We start from the raw sequence: 19,686 nt of genomic DNA, 5'->3' as shown, positions 1-19,686 counted from the left end.
ACTAGTAGTCTTATTTCCATTTTGGATGGAGAAAGGGCTTGATGTTTGTTGAGCTTTAGATATGGAGCACGTATTAAATTGCACACATTAGGCCGGGCGCGGTGGCTCACGCCTGTAATCCTAGCTCCCTGGGAGGCCGAGGCGGGCGGATTGCTTGAGGTCGGGAGTTCGAAACCAGCCTGAGCAAGAGCGAGACCCCGTCTCTACTATAAATAGAAACTAATTGGCCAACTAATATATATAGAAAAAATTAGCCGGGCGTGGTGGCTCATGCCTGTAGTCCCAGCTACTCGGGAGGCTGAGACAGAAGGATCGCTTGAGCCCAGGAGTGTGAGGTTGCTGTGAGCTAGGCTGAAGCCACGGCACTCACTCTAGCCTGGGCAATAAAGCGAGACTCTGTCTCAAAAAAATAAATAAATAAATAAATAAATAAATAAATAAATAAATAAATAAATAAATAAATAAAATAAATTGCACACATTAGCTCGGAGTCCTCCTAACACTGCCAGTAGATAACCCCATTAGCCTTGTTTTATAGTGAGGCCCATGGGCACACAGCCAGTAAAGAGCAGATCCAGGACTCAAACCAAGATATCAGCTCAACACCATGCTCTTTTCACCAAAGCTCACATAACTGCAAGAAGAGCAGCAGTCATTTGGCTAGGATTTTAGAAAAGACCACTGGGTAGAGGAATGAAAGTTGTAAGTGCAGCATCGTGTTCTACTTCAATTGCTTTCACCAAGACACCATCAAAAGGCATTTTTCACCCTTCTCACCAGTAATACTGACAAATATGAGAACACAAACTTTGGCAACCTTTCCCATATTTTCTATAGCTTTAGGGGCAGTTCCGGATTTAATCTGCCTAAACTGAAATTTACTTTTGATATCAGAGTGTTACTTGTTCATAAACTAATGACCCAATTACTCCTTAATGATTTTCCATATCATGCTTAAATCACCAGGCAAAAATTGTTATTCAATATGATCCTAGAATTTTTTCCCCATGTCTCAACTAAGCCAGATTCCTAAATTACAGAAACTATGCAGTAATCACCCAGTAGATGGCACTAGTTGTGCTGACTACCCAGTTTTATTCATTGAAGTAGTCCAAGCAACTTGGGTCAGAAGTTTGCCTCCCAGTAGGGCTGTAAATATTTGAAACTGAAAATTAGCCCCACGTGACAATCGAGTCATGTCTTATTACTTGCAGAAAATACCATAGCTGCCTCTCAGTGCAGAAAAGGATTGAGATCTGTGAGTGGAAGCTGAAAGGTGTGTCCAACAGGCATTTTCAGTATTTATCAATCCTCCAATCCCACTACTTTTCAATGAGACCAGCCTTCCTCCACATAGTAAAGTGGGGGAATTGAGGGACTGGAATAAGGTAGAAGATGCTGTAAACATGTATTTGCTGAGATAAGCAACAATAAAATCAACTTCAAATTTTTTGAATAAAAACTTATGGCAGGGCAGGCGTGATGGCTCACGCCCATAATCCTAGCACTCTGGGAGGACAAGGCAGGCGGATTGCTTGAGCTCAGGAGTTTGAAACCAGCCTGAGGAAGAGCGAGACCCCGTCTCTACTATAAATAGAAAAAAATTAATTGGCCAACTAATATATATAGAAAAAATGAGCCGGGCATGGTGGCGCATGCCTGTAGTCCCAGCTATTCAGGAGCTGAGGAAGCAGGATTGCTTGAGCCCAGGAGTTTGAGGTTGCTGTGAGCTAGGCTGATGCCACGGCACTCACTCTAGCCTGGGCAACAAAGCAAGGCTCTGTCTCAAAAAAAAAAAAAAAAAAAAAAACTTATAGCAACAAAGCTTATTTTTACTTTTATCTAGACAGTGACCCTCCCCATAGAGCTGATCTTAGCACTGATGTCATTTGAACAATTTTCTTTGAACCTAATTCAAAATTTGTGGCACCCTCACCCAGAAGCCATACCGAACATGTTATTCTGCTCAGGACTATGTAGCTTACCCCATCTATCCTGCCCTTTGGAGGCATATCCTTCTAAGTGCAATTTTTTTTCTATTTTATAATCCAAAATGTTAGCATATTTTAGCCTCACAAAGGCAGAAGAAACTGAAAAAACATACACATGTAACTTCAAAACAGTTATCTCATTTTTAAACAGAGAACTCAAGAGCCAAAGACAAGATGGGTGTTTAAAGCACAGGTCTCCCAAATCTATACTGGTAAATTCTCCTAGTAGAGCAGGGGCACAATCTGTAGGTCTGACAAGTTCCTGGGGAGTCTCATATAGGTGGCTTACAAACCATTGTTTGAGAATTCTATTCATGTATTTAATATATGGATTAATAAACTAGACTATCCTATGCACAGAAGCATAAATTTTGATGGGATATAAAATTTACTTCAATTTCTCCATTTAGAAATGAAGAAAAGAACAGGTTTCTAAAAACATGCGAGTAGTCCTTCATAGAAGTGAAACAATAGATACCGTGTGATGGTGTGAACAGGGGTATGGCAATGAACTGAGACCTGGGCTCTAGCATAGGTCAACATTGATCATCCAAACCTTGATTGGCATTTCTCAAAGGTTGGGGAGCCACAATAAAATTGGGGGCTGTCTACCAGGACCTTTCAAAAGGCCCAAATGAAACATCTACTAGTCAAACTTTTTGATTTGAGCTGATTCTCTTCAGTTTGTTCTGAGAAATGTCGATAGATCCTTTTAGTTCAGAAATCTGGAGTAATTTGTTTATAATATTTGAACCCAAACTCTAGTGGTTCCCAATAAAGCAAGCTTGGAGAGAATTTAAATATACCTGGAAAGTAAAATGTTTTTCTAGCTTCCCCCTCAAGGCATACCACCACAGTATTCAGGACAGGGCTAAATTTTCCAAAGGTCACAATTAGATTTCCTCAGCATATCTAAACTGTTAATCATTACAACTACTCTGTGAAATGTGGGACTGTTTAATTACTCCAACATTCAAAAATTGGCTGGAACCTCAGCACACAGGCTTCCACCGTGATAGAGGTAGGTTTGCCTATACTAGAGAACTGTGACCATCTTTTTCTACCAAAAACGTCCAGACTCTCATCAGGTGAGGGATAAAACAGAGAAGGAAAAGTAGATCTTAAAAAAAAAAAAAAAAAAAAAAACCCTAGTAGCTATAAGGGCAACTAATCTCAAAAACAAGGTTAGAGGTAAGAAGAGACTCCTTTGGGGGTATTCTATGTTGATACCACGCACCCTTTTCAGTTTGTTGTCAGTTTGTTGTCTCTAGAATCCTTTAAAGGAGCTCAAGTCATAGGCAGCCTAAAATGGCTGGGAACAAACCTCCATTATGTTAATGACACCAGAAAAAGGCAAGTAATTTCAGTAACTAAGCTTAATGTTACTGAAATTATGTTAGCTAATAGCTTCCACTGTTTCTTCTGACAGATGTAAGACCTGCACCTTCTGAGAAAACATTTTAGGGCCTGTTAACTACCTTCCTATATATTTTTTTAAAAAGTTCTTACACTTTGTAATTTTTACTAACCTCACATCTGTTTGTTTTCAGCATCATCCCCTTGGTATTACCCAACCCAGCAAATTAAACATGTAAAATGTTAAATGATAAAAATACAATTTTGACAAATAGTACTACACATACTCAGGGTATTCTCAAGTTAAACTGTCCTCAAATTTAAACCAAAATTACTAAGATTATTATAGGGACAAAGCAAAAATAGAATTGGTACACTACATAGAAATCTAGATGTTGAAATGCCTATGGGAAAGCACACTGGAGCCTTCACTGTTAAATATCATCATCTGGCCTTATGGATTTCATCTTTCAGTTTTTGTATCATAGCAACTCTCCCCAGAACCCACCCACACAGGAGGGACAAGCTGGTCTCATCAGACTTCCATCCACTTCAGAACGGTTTTGATGAAACAATACAGGGAACCCAATCCTGGTAGAGTGTGTTTCTGTACTAAATGGTTATTGTTTTCAGTAGGTGTTGTTTAAACTTATTTCAAAGTCGACAGCTGAAAGCACCAAGGAGGAGGAAGGCAGATAACTTTCTTCCTCTTCTTGATGAGTGAAGTCCAAGTAGACTGGTAAGGCAAATATTCATTATGGATTGTGACTCACTTTGCTTTGGTTTTGGAGGCTTCCCTTAAGAAAAAAGAAATTTGTTAATAAATGATTAAAAAAAAAATACAGAACAAGGTTAAATTATCAAGGCAAGTGTCAATCACAAAAGTACAAGCTTAGGTCTTTCTCTATTTTAATCTCAACATGTTAAAGGGTAACAATACTTTCACACCTAAAGCTGTATTTTTTTTCCTGCATGAGGTATATGATTAGACAACAAACATTGACTGTTTATTATGTGCCAGAAGTCATTCTAATTAGTTACATAGAAATCTTAAAAACAGCTCTAGGGAGAAGTACCATTACTTACTTGTTTTCATAGTTGCAGAACATAAGGCCTAAGCCTTATGAGAGGTTTCAAGTGTCAATAACTTGCCCAACATCACAAGTGTGATGGCCAGGACCAGAAGCCCAGTGACCCATACCTGAGAGTATTTTAACTTTCTAAAACTCCAAAATCCTTTCTTTTAAAATCTTCTTTATGCTATATTCTCCCAAAAATAATTTAAAGTGTTGTTGCTCCTTAGATTTAAAAATCATATACTATTAATAATTTGCTGCATTTTAAGTTCTGAATATCTACAATCTGATGAAATATACTCTATCCCAACTCTTAGACAACTTCTTTTGAGGTATTTTGAAATGTGAAAATCTTAACAAAATATTACTGACAAAGCCAAACAACAGTTATCACTAATATATGAATAAAGAAAAAACTTTTTTCTATTATATATAAACCCCAGTTACAAAAGTACTATGGACCATAAATAAACTCCTTGAGATTTAATGTTGTGTGTACCCCTTAACACTATCTACACAGTGCCTAATACATAGCATGTACTGAATTATTTGTTAAACACACTAAATTAGAGCAAACAATCTGGCACAACTTTTTTTTATTCAAATGCTATGGAGCTTTCAGAAAACAAAGTATTACTTAAATTATTTCGTGATTTGAAATGGGGAAAAAAACAAAGTGATAAGTGCAGAGCCAAGCAGCCAGCCACCAGGCTGATGCCCCACTACAACTGTAGTAAGATACACTGGCTCTCCATCTAAGTCATTGAAAGACAGCAAAAATTAGGTAGGTAGGTTAATATTAATGCAAGTTTTATTCAAGAGATAATATTAAAGAAGAGCTGAATTCTAACAAAGCAAAAATTTACTAGTTATCCACCCGACAGTAAAAAGTGGAAATAGGTATCATTTATGACAAATAATTCGACCTTTACACTTCTGAATAAAGCTGTAATTGCTTCTCTGAGAGCCATTTCTTAACTTTTACTAATAAGGCTACGTGAATTGTGTTCAGAAACTTTGACCACACACATATACACACCCTTCAAATAAAATACCTAGGATTTTCACTCCAGGCTGAGTACCTGTAAGTACCTAGGACCTATAACTTAAGACTTCATAGTATTACATGAATTCAATTTGAATCACCTTCACTGTGTTTATCTACCACAATTATTTTTAAAATAATTAGATCAATGTTTATTATGACTTTACAACTCCCTCAGATTATAATATTTTAACATGGTAGTTTCGAAAAATAATCAAGGCCTCCGTTTTAAATTTTCCTTCAATGTAATCCACAAAGTTTAAGAAATGTTAAGAGCACTACCCTAAAATAAATTTGGCTTTCTTTTAAAAACTACTAGTTACAACACAGATCACATTCCATAATTCTGATAAAGAATCTGGTCTTCTGAAAATAAAACAAGAATTTAGGATGATTCAGTCCTTGGAAAATCTTAATGGCAGTCACTCAGTGAAGTCAATCATTCCTGGAGCCACAAACACTCAAAAATTGCTGTTATTGTTAGTCAAGTTTTTGTGGGTTTTGGTGGTTATTGCTTTAGTTGGCAATATCTGAATTCAAAACAAAACATCTTTCCACTAAGCCTTATGTTAAATATTACAAAACTTATACAGAAATTAGACTCATAGAGGCCATAATGCTGATGTCTTAAGTAACTCACCCACGAAATGGGTGCCGGGTTTTTAGAGGCTATCCAACAATCTTTTTTGCTCTAAAAATAAATGCCCCTACTTTTCAGAGTGTTCCCATTCTTCAATAGGAGACTTGAGCAGCTCAACAGTTTTGCTATAAAAAACAAACCACTCTTCTTAACAAATCAAAAACATAAGAGGAAACCATAAAAGACATACTTTTCACAGTTAACAATAAATAAAAGTGCAATAAGTGTTCAAGTAGGGCATGTAGTTTAAAAACTACATGTGGGTATTTGGCATAGGTCATCTTTTAAAGGCTCTCCGAGGGTCCCTGCCATTACTTATTGTGGTCATGACCGTATGATTATTAGCAGTTCCTGGTAGTTGTGGATTTATAGGTCCTCGGCCATTGCTTCTACCAGCATATGAAAAGTGGCATCCCCTTGACTCAGAGCCACTTTGAACACCGTTTCCTAAAAAAGAATACAAAATTCATCACTATTTTCACAAGTGGCCTATTGTGATCCATATAACTACACCTATTTAAAAGTTCCAACACATGCTATTAATGCTTATAAATAATATTAAGGGAAACATACACCTTTATTTTTATACTGGGGAAAAAAAAAGTACCCAATGTGGATTCTAGGTAATAAAACACAAATGTATGATTACTGCAAATATATTAACTTGTTGCTACATTAATGGAGAGAAAAAAATCCACTTGGGCAACAGAATTAGAAAGAATAGAAATAAAACATAGACATGTACTACCTACATTGTAAGAGTTAAAAAATTGCATTTGAGTATTAGCATTTGGCTCAAATATGATTAATGTCTCAAAACAATGTAATTCTAACTTTTTCAAGGCAAAGACAGCAAAGCGTCCTCAGAATGTGATGATCAGTTATACCAAAACATGTAGCCATCAGGTCAAATAAAACATCAGCCACCCTAATAAATTCAAATCTCAAAGACTTTTCCTCAGGTATTTAAGAAAAAGACTTCAAAAGACCTTCAACAGGGCTGCAAGGACCATTAACAGTACATATAAGGATCATGCTTAGCCTTTAAAAGGCTCATCTTTTAAAGAGGTGGCTACCAGTATATGAAAAATTAAGCTGAACTATTACTCTGAAGATAAAAGACTTTTAGTGCACAAAAATAACCAGTAATTCTGCATCTATTGTAAGTAATCACTAAATTACAGAAATTTTATAGAGATCAATGGAAAAAAATATGAAACCTCATCACAGGCATCACCAAAACTTAGAATTTTCATCATTAGTAAATGTTCACCACTGTATTCCCAGTTACTGACCCAAATGTTTAAATATAGATGTGCTCAATAAATTGGTTTAACAGTATATCTAGAATATCAGTTATCTGGGAATTCCCTGTTTACTGGTAGTTTACCATTAATACTACTGTATGCCTAAAGACATTTTTCCTCTAAATCTTTCATAGCTCTTAATTCTTATACCTGATCACAAATATGCAAAAAAAATATCTTACCCACTGGTCCAAATGTACCTGTACCCATATTACCATTCATGGAATTATTCTTCTGTTCACTCTGTGCCTAAAAAAAAATTTTGAATTTAACCAAATGAACATAACACATTTATATTATTATAACATTACTATACCCATTGTTTTTTCAATTTAAGTTTTGGTTTCTTAATTTTTAACAAATTTTTAAAAAATTTCTCCAAGTCAATTCAAGATTGAAATACTCATAAATCTTTCCCAAACCTTTCAGACCTTGGTTACATGTTATTGCATTTCCTGATATTACTCCACAAAGTGCTAAATGACGCATTATCTAGTATATGCTGCTACAGGCTAATAATATACAGACTCACAAAACATATATATAATTACTATAAAGATTTTTAAAAAATCCTCTTCATTACACTTTGACAATCAAAATTAGCCTTATCATAACAACATATTATACATTTTAATTACCCCTTTGTTCTGCTGTCCTCGATAATCTGGGTTGGGTTCACTGAAATTTGGCACTTCTGAATAAACCATACAAAATCTGAAAGAAAATAAAGGACAAGTTAAATGATTTCTAAAATAAAGTAATCAACCTTCCTTTATATAACATCCCTAACTTATAGGAATGAAGACCTTAGTGTCAAACTAACATGACATGTTAACTGTATTCGTTTATAAAAGAAACTTCCTAAATGATTATGTCTCAAAAAACATCAAATATTTGACTATCTATAAGACATAAAACATTCTATTTTATAATAAGATTCTTCTTTTGTACTGCAAAAAATAAATCATGTCAAAGATCAAGGACACAGAAACACTTCTTTGTCCTGTTTTTCCACAAAGGCTGATGCCAGTGAACCATGTTTAGGGTTCCAGAGTGGTTTCTCCAGCAGTGGTGATGGATTTGCATGATCCATTCACACACTCATCCAGTCCCTCTTTTGACCAATCACTGTGTATCTGCAAAGACAATCATTCAAGGTTAAGAGTGGTTTATAGATGATAAAGAAAGAAAACTGGCTATCAAACCACCAGTTTACCCCAGTGTTGCTTATAAATTCACATTTGGTGTCAATTAACATCACACATAAGTATTTTCTTAGCTCCTCACCCCACAAAAAAGAAATTAGAAGCAGTTTTGGTAAATCCTAGACTGACCCTGACAAAGAGCAGTCATTAAGAATTGAGTGACCTCCAGTGGTTCTTCACACTAACCTCCATTATTATATCTCTTTATGTATACAAGAAGGCCAGAACAGAATCTTGAACCTTTTGGTTATAGACACTAAGACCTTTCATAACACGTAACTCTAATATTACTACTCTAATCTTCCTTCTAGCAAAAACATAGTGTTAAACCAGTTACTGATCTTTAAAAGCTACTATGATTGCTTTTTTTCTCCTTTCATTATAAAAAGATCCTCCAAACAAAATCTCTCCATTTTTTTTTTTGGTGCCAATTATGGCTTCTCTCTTTAAATATCCTCCAATTCAATGGGCATTAAGTAGCTATCTGAGCATTAACCAAGTAGAATGGACTAACTATTTAGCTCATTGCCTTCATCATACTTTCATACAACCCAAATGTCTAGGCTAGTATGGAGGCTGAATTACCTTTACACCCCTAGAGAGGATGGTTCCTCCAGGTCAGGGTGAAGATCATTACCAGGGTGGTAGTGTACGGAAGCTCGCATTGCGGCTGCCTGCACCGTACCTAGACTGTGGATAAATAGAGGACTTCAGTTTTCATTGCTGCAAGTCCTTTTAATGTGAGTACATTCACCCATAACCAGAGAAAAAGAAAATTTAAACTTATGGCCTGAAATTCATACCTAGCTTCTTATTTGGCAAATCACTAGGAGACTGGACTTTCAAATGGCACTTGTGACATCTGAAAGATGTACATTTCTAAAGCCTACAGAAATGGTCCCACTGGGGTTGGTCTCTACTGCAGCTTCTTACTGCTCTTTGCCAGGAAAAAATGACATTTACAACCATAGGAAACAGTATTGATAGCTGTTAAACTAGAACATGCAAAGTTATTTTTTCAGTTAAGCTGTCAAAGACATTCAGTTTACTAGTAAAAAAAAAGCCAAGAGGTTTATAATTTAAACCTACCAAAGAAAACATTATTTGTAATTTTACAAAATGCGGGTTTTAATACTTACTCCCCAATTTTTTGAAGTTCACCACCTCTTCCAGTATAAAGTGTCAGACATCCTTTCCACATGGATGCATACCTAAAGAGAAAAGAAATGTTAGTTCTTTGAAAATATGTATATTTTCTTCTATTTAAATCAAGTGAATCTTCATACTGTATATTTTTGTACTGAGGTAGAAGTGAGAATCAACCCCTCTCTCTACCCACAGTAAATCAAATACAATAAATCTAACTTTGATTAACTTGCTACTTACATAGGAATTCTACTGCCAAGTTTTGACATAATTAACTATGACAAACTCTAGAAAATAAAAGAAAAAGTATTTTTGCAAAGATTATACCCTAGATGATCATATCTTTAGTCAATTAACAAAGGAAGAACTTTTAATTGGAGAAATTTAAGCAGAAATTATTTTTCAGATACATAAAATCTGCACGCTAGTGTTTAGTTTACTTTTATGCTCATTTACACAGTCTAGTCACATTCTGATACACTGTCTTTTCTTCTCCCCTCCATAAAAGACACAGGGTTCCCAAGCTATGGAAGATTTGGTAGAATTTAATCAAGGTGATTTAAAAAAACTAAAGTCACAAACCATTCACCAATCTGCCTTTCCAAATTTGCAATTTTTGATACCAACCTAGCAGAAAAATTGTTTATTCTGAACAATTTTGAATGCAGGTATCTTTAAAATAATCCCTTGCAAAAGACAATTTCTCCAATCAAAAAAATAAAATAAACCAGATACAAATCTAAGAAAAAGGTAAACTAATCAATACTAATCTGTCTTAAATCAATCTAAGGTTTGGTTTTCAACAGTTCTCTGTACTACTATGGTAACTGCATCCCTTTTAAATGACTTATTAGACAGTTCATTTTAATAAGGGTTATTAAGGACTGCATTCACCACTCTTAAGTTATATAAAGAGTGACACAGGAGACAGTGCAGTAACATTTCACCATACTAAAGTAAAATGCAAATTTTGAGAAAAAATTTTCATAGTTAAAATTAAAGCATTTAACTTCCACTTGTTTAAGAAATGAGAATACTGAAATCAAGTTTTCAGGGTTTTCTGAATTAACTATTATTCAGATGTTAGGTACATCTTTCTTCAAAAGCTACTTTTCTTAGATTCAAACAAAATTTAAGGGCCTTACAATGGCCCAGACTCCAAGCTGAGTGTGTTATTTTAGTAAGTAAGGTATAATCATTCCCATCTTACAGAAGAGGAAGCTGAAGTATGAGGTGTAGTGACTTCCCAAGGTCACATTAAAGTAGTAAATAGAGCTTCTTTAGTTTTGAATTTTCATTTAAACTGTACTCCCAGGTAATTGTTCTCCTTAACATTCTATAGACACCATAGCTACTGATTTTAATTTTTTAACCCATCTTTTAATAGAAGCATCTATGACTGTGACCACAGAATATGAAACATTTGAAATGAGATGCTGTTTTCAGTATATAAAATATTTTTATTCATTGGATGAAAGATATTTTGGGAGTCAAGAAACTTAATTATGCTAATCCTCACCACACCCCTTCATGTAGGAATTTCCTTTTAAGATGTGAAAATTTAAAAGACATAATTAGTGTCATGTTGGGCGTGGTGACTCATGCCTGTAATCTTAGTACTCTGGGAGGCCGAGGCGGGAGGATCATTTGAATTCCGGAGTTCGAGACCAGCCTGAGCAAGTGTGAGACTGTCTCTACTTAAAAACAAAAACAAAAAAAAAAAACAGAAAGAAATTAGCTGGACAACTAAATATATATATATATATATATATATATATATATATATATATATATATATAAATTAGCAGGGCATGGTGGCACATGCCTGTAGTCCCAGCTACTCAGGAGGCTGAGGCAGAAGGATTGCTTGAGCCCAGGAGTTTGAGGTTGCTGTGAGCTAGGCTGACCCCACAGCACTCTATCCCAGGCAACAGAGTGAGATTCAGTCTCAAAAAAAAAAAAAAAAGAAAGAAAAAAAAAGATAATTAGTGTCATAATGAGTCAGTGTATGAGAATAAAACATCTAAGTCCTGACTCTCACTTCCTGCTGTGATAACCTCACTTCCTGAAGGTGTTGTAAGAGCTGTAAGATAATATCAAAGAGCTCTAAGCTCCTACACTCAGGGCTCTCCAATACTCCTCTGAGATTATATTTATTAGGCCAGGATCAATCTCCACCTACTCTTTTATGATTGACAAATTACAATTCTATTGATCACCAAAGCTTCCAAATTCTATTTCCCTTTTTTTTTTTTTTTTTTTGAGACAGAGTCACTCTGTCCGCTAGGCTACAGTGCTAGGTGTCATCATAACTCACAGCAAACTCAAACTCCTGGCTCAAGCAATCCTCCTGCTTCAGCCTCCAGAGTAACTGGGACTACAGGCACCTGCCACCATGGGCTAATTTTGTTTTCTATTTTTAGTTATCAATCTAATTTATTTTTATTCTTAGTAGAGACAGGGTCTCACTCCTGCTCAGGCTGGTCTTGAAATCCTGAGCTCAAGCGATCCTTTCTCCTCTACCTCTCAAAGTGCTAGGATTACAGTCCACCATGCCCCACCCAAATTCTGTTTTCAAGATCCTGTTCTGACCTTTTATCTTCCTAAGCTAAAGTTTTAGTAAGTTTTTGAAAACATCTTATCAAAAAAAAAAAAGTTATGCTAAATGCGGAAGGCAAAGAAAGTTTTGAGAATGAGCCTTCCAGATATCATAAACTTACCCTCTTAAATTTTTTCAGTGCAAATTTTACATACCACAGAAAATGATAAATTCCCCAACTACGATTTTAATTTATGTCCACATCATCTAAATAACATATGTAAAATATTGGCCAGTATTTCAAGTCCTTAAAAAAGTGAGGGGCTGAAAACTGAGTGACAACTCCGCTGAATTAAATAACTTAGGAAAACAGAAAATGTGGACTGTCATCAATCTACTAAAAGACTCAGTGACTCCCAGAATAGCATTTAAAACTACACTGGACCTGTGAACTTGGTGGTGGCGGTGGTGAGATGGCGGGGAGCATTACAAAAGCCTGAAATTGACTGCCTTTATAACTGCAAAGGTGTGTTACATCCCAGTGCTGCCCACCATTGAAATTTAACACCAAAGCAGCTCCAAACTCCTCGGAGTGGCTCACAGAAGAGACACGGAACTCCAGAACTTGACAAGATCCCGGGAGTCAGCCAAGCCCGATTCTGCAGGCTGTTCCAACCTTCTCTTCCAACACCCTTTTATGCACACCTACCCTCTGGTCAACCGAATAATATCCCCTGGCTGTATAAGACCTCCGATCTCATCCCACACGGAAATAGTGATGCTGCCCGTTTTATCTGCTACTTTGCACGATCTCACTTCATGGCCGTCTTTGGTTTTGGTCACGCGTCCTGTGAGGATTTAAAAATCAAAAGGGGGGGGAGGTGCTGTGTTAGATAAGGACGTCCAAGAAAGCTCCCTAACTCCTCCTCAGATACTCTAATTCATCAGGAAGGTGGGAACAGGCCAAGCCTGGAGTTCTCGCCGCAGGTAAGATCTGAGCCCAGGCGGGAGGCACTGGAGCCACGTGGGTGGGGGAGGGGAAGGAAGAGGGGAGGGGGAAGGCGAGGAGGAGGGGAAGGGAGGAGGGAAGCCCCCGGCTCGCGGCCGCGGCACCCTCTCTCCCGCGCCGGGGCGCACAGGGGGCGGTGGAGTGGGCTGCGGACCCCCCACTTACCTATCTCCAGGACAATAAAGACGACATTTAAGTTTTTCAGTCCGGGCTTAATGTCTTTTATAAAAAGAGGAGGGTCGTTGACCCCATTCATATTGAGGCAGGTGCGGCTACCGCAGCGAAGACGCACGGGTGGGCAGGGCGGGGACAAAGCTTCCCACCCTCTCGGGCCAGGGGTGAGGGCGGAGGGGCGACCTTGGGCGGGGGTGGCGAGAGAAGGGGCAGAAAGCGGTTAGTCAGGGCCCGGGAAACCAGCCCGGACGGCACTGAGCCTAAAAAAAAGCAAAAGGAAAAAAAAGCGCTCACAAGTTTAAAAGAAAAAAAAAAAAAAAAAGACGAACCACTCCGCACACCAACCCCGCTCCCAACTGGGCTACAGGATGGCCAGCGTGCGAACTGCCCCGTTCTTTGGAGAAAAGAAAAAAAAAAAAAGGCAACGAGTAGACAGCTCTGCCCTGAGTCCCGCTCACACACAGGGGCGCGCGCCCAGCCTCTCCCGGGCTCCGGGAAGGGACGGCTGTGACAGTGAAACGAGAGCAGAGACAGCACAACCGCGCACCCGGCGTCCCAAACAGCGACTGGCGAATGCGCCCGCACGTCGGCTGGAACCCTGGGCCGCGCCGCCCCTTATGACGTCACGCGGCGTCTGCACGCCTGCTGCCACGCCCTCCTGGCGCGGGGGAGGAAAGAGAAGGGGCGGGAGCGGACCAACGACGCCCTCACTCCTCCCCTGGGGCTGTCAGCGCGGGCCCCGCCCCCTCGTCCTTCCATTCCGCTCACGGCCCCGCCCACCCCGCCCGCGCTCCTCCCACTCCGGCCGCCTCGGCGCAGCGTCACCCCTACGGTACTTCGCGTTGCTACTACTGCTTTTCGCCGCCCAACTTTGGGTTTTTTCCCCGTAAAGTCCACCACCCTTTCCTTTTAGTCCTGGGGTCACGGGGAATGGTGCAGTTTAGGACCCAGTGGGTACGTTAAAAAGTGTGCAGTCGAGTAAGACCAGGGTTCCACCCCGGGTGGTTGGCACCGGGCCAAGGAAAAGCCCTCTGGGATGGTGAAGGGGTCTATGGTTGCAAGGCTGGAATTTTAGCCGGTAAGGGAACTGGGAGATCAATTTAACCGCCTCATTTGGGGCATACTTAAATTGAGATCCAGAAAGTTGAAGTAGTTTGCTGAAGGTCACCTGGCAACTTATAAGTAGGCAGAACTGCAATACAAGACGTCCCACCTGGTCTTCCACTTTTCACTCTAATATAAGCAGATAGACAATTAAATTCCTTTGCAGACCTCATTTTTCCTTACCCCTTCCCTCTCAGACTACACCCTTTCCCCATTTTGCTTTTCTTCTTTTACTTTGAGCTTGTTTTTATACATCCAAAAGAAAATACACATAGCTGTGGGAACATCTGACCCATAATTGAAAAAAAAATCAATAAAGTTTTAAAGTTTTTTTTTAATCTCATGTAGTGAAAAGAGCATGCGCTTTAGAGACAAACCTGGGGGCGAAGTATTTGCTAGTTGTGTGACCTTGAGTACAAGTGGTTAAGCTGTCTGGCTAGCCATAATTTAATCATCTGAAAAATGAAATGATCCCTGATCTACCAAGGATTAAATGGGATCATAAATAAATTGCCCAACTAGTGCCTAGCAAATATTAATAATAGATACTCAATATTTTCCCCTTGCCAATTTTGTATTAAAGAGAAGAAAAATAATAATAGCCTGTGATTACTTAATTCTTTCATTGACTCTGGAGTGAGTGCTCATTTTACAGATGATGAAATCACCAAAGGCCACATAGCTAGAGAACGGCCAAACTGGGTTTGAATCTAGGGGCAATCTTGGCTCCAGAGCTCTCCACCCTAACGTTAATTTTTAGACTTAAATTGCAGTGGTGGAATTATAAGAATCGAAAATCAGACTAAAGAAATAAAATAGTAGCAGCAAGATAAAACAGTAGGGCTTTAAAGAATCATCTAGTTGATTGTTAGTGATGGTAACAGAAATGTTGGAAAGTGTCAGAATTTGTGTGTCAGGAGCATTAATTTTTCCCCCTTATTTCCTAAATATTTTTAGGTCAACCACCACTTCCCAAACATCTGCACAGATATATTATAGATCTTGAAAAAGAGTTTCAAAAATAATCACAGCATTAGCAAGACACTCAAGGCATTCTTAAGGAAGCAGAAGTTTCCATTTCATGGATTAATAAAGACAGAGTGCTAAAGATCTTGACATAATGGAAAGTGGTGTAAAATAATATAAGCATGATTTCAACATCAAATAAAACAAATGATGAAACATGCCAGTTAATGGTAGAACCAGCATCCAACTTCAAGGCTCCCAAAGACTCCAGTCCAGATCAGAAGCTCTGATTACCATGGTTGTGTGATGGAACTTGACACTTCAAATGGATTGCCTCAAAGCTGTATTTTCTAATGCTGGCAAACATTCTCACAGAAACAATATTTAAATCAGTCTATCTTTTTAAGGTTTGACAACATCTTCAAAATATTAAGAATAGATAGGAAAGCAATTAAGAACTTTGAGCAGAGTTGTGGCCAAGAGTTTGGGTAAAGAAAGTAGTTAGCCACTCTCTGAATTCTGAGTCATTTGTCCCCAGAAAGGGGATTAGGTAGCGCTGCTCAGACTAGTTATATTGACATTTTATAAAGGGGAACAAGACACTTAGGAAACAAAGCCCCACAAAAGCAGATGCTGGTGCTTAGAGCAGTGACCCAGCCCTTCCCTTCCCCCACAGGACATAACTCAGCTGAACATCTATTTCCTTCCCTACTCACTCAGTAGTTCTCAGAAAGGAAATGGCAACCATATGCTTTCTCATTAACCAAAAGCAAAGACAGCCTTGAGAAACAAGATGGTGTGGGCAATACAGGAACTCTTCAACTCAGGCTAGTTGGTTTCAACTACCCCTAAATCATTCCCAAAGGTGGTGATTAATAAAAAGAGAAAAGGGATATCAAGAAGAACAAGTATTGCTAAGCAGATAATCATTCCTAAAATTACCATTCAGTGAAATAAACAAAGAGATCTGTCATTCAGCCGGCACAGTTAGGTCATAATGATTATATTGCTGATCCTTTAGTATATTCATAAGATTACCTCATGGCCTTCTCCCTTCTAAGGCTGTTGTTTTTCAGGTCTTCTTCATTTTTCACAGCCTAAACATAAACTTATGCTTAGTGAGATCCAGTGTAATACAGAAGGACAGGTAGAGTCCTGCACATATAAGGCCCTGGTTATCTGGTTCCTCATTAATAAAAGTTTTTCTGTAGACTTTGCCCAGTGCTCAGTGCCCATGCTCACTCCCAGCTTTTGGGTTCTGGTATTACCAAGATCATTTTCACTTTGTTTGCACTATCCATCTATTTAAAACTATTAACACATCAATAAAACCTATCACCAAGTACTGTTGAATACTAGACATCTAGCATGGTGAAACCAGGAATTTTAAAAATTAACAAGAACTACAGTGTTCTCACATAATCCACTTTGTAACATAATTGACAAGGTCAAAAAAAAAACAACAATTTTCTTAAAAAGATTTAAACAAAAGACTCAGAAGTAATGAATGTTTAGTAATGACTGCAAGAATGGCCGCACAAATCATCTCTGGAATGATAAATGCTAACACATATTGAGCATTTGCTATAGGCCAGGCATTTTATACTTATAAGCACTTTATACTTTTTGATATATTACTTAAAAAGTAATATATATGAGGTGATTGCTTTCATCTTATGGTAAGTTATAGAACTGGGATTTAAAAACAACCATGTGTTACATGTAATAACTTTTTCTACAAAACGGTTTATTTGCCCTAGAAGATATGTTTCTTTGGTCATCTAAATGGATAATTGGATCTTTCAAAGGCTTTGTAATTCACAATGATAAGTGCAGTAAAATGTTATCTGATTCCCCAATCTGTCTGATTGTGTGGGGGCAGTGAAATCTGCTTGTGAGGAATAACTCTGTAGTTTTCCTTGGGCAGAAATTCATCCCTAAATGGGTTCATTCAACTCAGCTATATTATCTTTTAATGATAGAGTGAACAAGTTTGGCTTCTGTGCTCTAGAATTTAATTTCATTCAAATGTACCATACTTCTAAATAGCTGCCTGGATTTATTGTTTATTCAGATAAAAAACAAAAATATTATTGAATACTGAACTAATTGGAGACTGATAAAACAACATACAGTATCTAGCTGCTTCAAAAAGAGTTACTCGCTATAGTTTGCTGATGTTTCTCAATGTTCTAGGTAATTAGTAAATAAATAAAATAATAAGTAACAGTTTTGAAAACCCCTGTAATCGTAGCACTCTGGGAGGCCGAGGTGGGAGGATCCCTTGAGGTCAGGAGTTTGAGACCAGCTTCAGCAAGAATGAGACCCCCCCATCTCTACCAAAAATAGAAAAATTAGCCGGGCATCACTGACACGTGCCTGTAGATGAGGAAGAGAGGAAGGAAGGAAGGAAGGGAGGAAGGGAGGAAGGGTGGGAAGGAAGGAAGGAAGGAAGGAAGGAAGGAAGGAAGGAAGGAAGGAAGGAAGGAAGGAAGGAAGGAAGGAAGGAAGGTTGGTTAGTTTCAGAGCCCTCTTCCTTAATAGGCTTTGCAAGAAGTATGCTATTGTTTCTCCTAACATCATGCCTGCCACATGTGGGGGTGGAGGGCTTGATGACTCTTTATAGAAGTCTGATTTACCATCATGGTTTCTCTACAATAAAAATGAATGCCTTTGCTTATGTTGGAGATTATCAAGCATCACACACACGCATACACGCACATACTTACACACCAGTAAATCACCAGGAAGAAACGGTAAATGTTTCCAAACAAATCTCTAAATAGAGTATTTCCCATAGTAGCATAGAGTGTCCCAGTTGGAAGGATGCTTACAGATAATGTAGTCTAACCCTTTCATATTGTGTATGAAAAAATACAAGCTCAGAGATGTTAACAAGATTACCACCTACAGTTCCTAATGAATTAATGGATCTCAGCAATCATTACTAGAGACTGCTAATATCACACAAAGAGAGACAACCAATCCAAATCAATTAAATAAGAATCTCCCAAGGTGGGACTTAGGCATCCACATATTTTAAATCTCCCCAGGTAATGACAACATGCAAGTAAGTCTGAGAATCACAGCAGGTTAAGTGATTTTTTTTAAGGATAAATTTTCTTTATTTTCCATATATCTATTAATACTCTGGGCTGGGCATGGTGGCTCACACCTGTAATCCTAGCACTCTGGGAGGCCTAGGCAGGCAGATCGTTTGAGCTCAGGAGTTCAAGACCAGCCTGAGCAAGAGCAAGACCCCGTCTCTACTAAAAAAAAATAGAAAGAGATTAGCTGGACAACTTAACATATATATATATATATATATATATATGTATATATAGAGAGAGAGAGAGAGAGAGAGAGAGAGAGAGAGAGAGCGCTAGACATAGTGGCACATGCCTGTAGTCTCAGCTACTCGGGAGGCTGAGGCAGTAGGATGGCTTGAGCCCAGGAGTTTGAGGTTTCTGTGAGCTAGGCTGACGCCACAGCACTCTAGCCTGGGAAACAGAGTGAGACTCTATCTCAAAAACAGTAAAAAATAAATAAAAAAAAAACATATACCTATTAATACTCTGGAACAGTGTTTCCTTTATACTAGTTAGGGAAAGCCTGCATTGATAAATTTCTAGGAGTGAAATAACTGATTAGATATTTAAGACTTCTAATATGTATTCTTAAATTACTTTTTAGGAATTTTTGAAGAGATTTATACTCCATTTGCCCTTTGTATATACAGTAAACATAATTCATTAATTTAGTCAAAAAAATGTTATTGAACAACTACTACGTGCCAGCACTGGGACTACATCAGTGAAAAATAATACAAAAATCCCTGACTTCATGGAGTTTACATTCTAAGGGGATAGAAAGACAATAAAATAAATAAGTAAATTGTGTAGTATATACTGGAGAATGATGAATACTAAGGTGAAAAATAAAGCAATGGAAGGCATAGGGATTTAGCAGGTAGGGTGCAGAGTGGGCAGGGAAGGCGATATGAGAGTAAAGATACAAGGGAGAGGAGGGACCAAGCCAGGTGGCATGTGGGGTAAGGCACTCCGGACAGAGGGAGAGCCATGGAAAAGGCCCAAGCCTTTATGCCTTTTTCCAGGTACATCAAGAAGG

The 19,686-nt window shown here is 38.1% G+C and overlaps 1 protein-coding gene across 2 annotated transcripts; it reads right to left on the bottom strand.

The window, feature by feature from the left end:
- Positions 1-2,109: 2,109 nt before the first annotated feature.
- Positions 2,110-16,965, bottom strand: NABP1 (nucleic acid binding protein 1). Of its 2 annotated transcripts, none has more exons than XM_012776939.3 (6): positions 16,597-16,965; positions 13,015-13,153; positions 9,760-9,831; positions 8,054-8,129; positions 7,598-7,664; positions 2,110-6,555 (listed from the first exon to the last, which is right to left on the bottom strand). In XM_012776939.3, the coding sequence occupies exons 3-6, from the start codon at positions 9,819-9,821 to the stop codon at positions 6,386-6,388; spliced, it is 375 nt and encodes a 124-aa protein (XP_012632393.1). In that variant the 5' UTR covers positions 9,822-9,831; positions 13,015-13,153; positions 16,597-16,965; the 3' UTR covers positions 2,110-6,385. The 2 variants fall into 2 exon arrangements, with proteins under 2 accessions (XP_012632393.1, XP_012632392.1); XM_012776938.2 differs by lacking the exon at positions 16,597-16,965 and adding an exon at positions 13,480-14,083.
- Between the last annotated feature and the right edge of the window lie 2,721 nt (positions 16,966-19,686).

This window comes from Microcebus murinus, chromosome 8 (genome assembly GCF_040939455.1).
Source record: "Microcebus murinus isolate Inina chromosome 8, M.murinus_Inina_mat1.0, whole genome shotgun sequence".
In the NCBI taxonomy this organism is placed as follows: Eukaryota; Metazoa; Chordata; class Mammalia; order Primates; family Cheirogaleidae; genus Microcebus; species Microcebus murinus.
The sequence above is the reverse complement of the archived record's forward strand: the minus strand, read 5'-3'. Positions and strand labels throughout refer to the sequence as shown.

What these genes read in the sequence shown, in the direction of transcription:
- NABP1 (XM_012776938.2), bottom strand. Translation starts at nt 13,570, where the DNA reads ATGAATGGGGTCAACGACCCTCCTCTTTTTATAAAAGACATTAAGCCC. An exon ending in ATTATTCGGTTGACCAGAGG is followed by an intron (nt 9,832 to 13,014) that starts GTAGGTGTGCAT and finishes TTTTCTCTTTAG; the next exon opens with GTATGCATCCATGTGGAAAG. An exon ending in AGGTACATTTGGACCAGTGG is followed by an intron (nt 6,556 to 7,597) that starts GTAAGATATTTT and finishes ATTCTTTTTTAG; the next exon opens with GAAACGGTGTTCAAAGTGGC.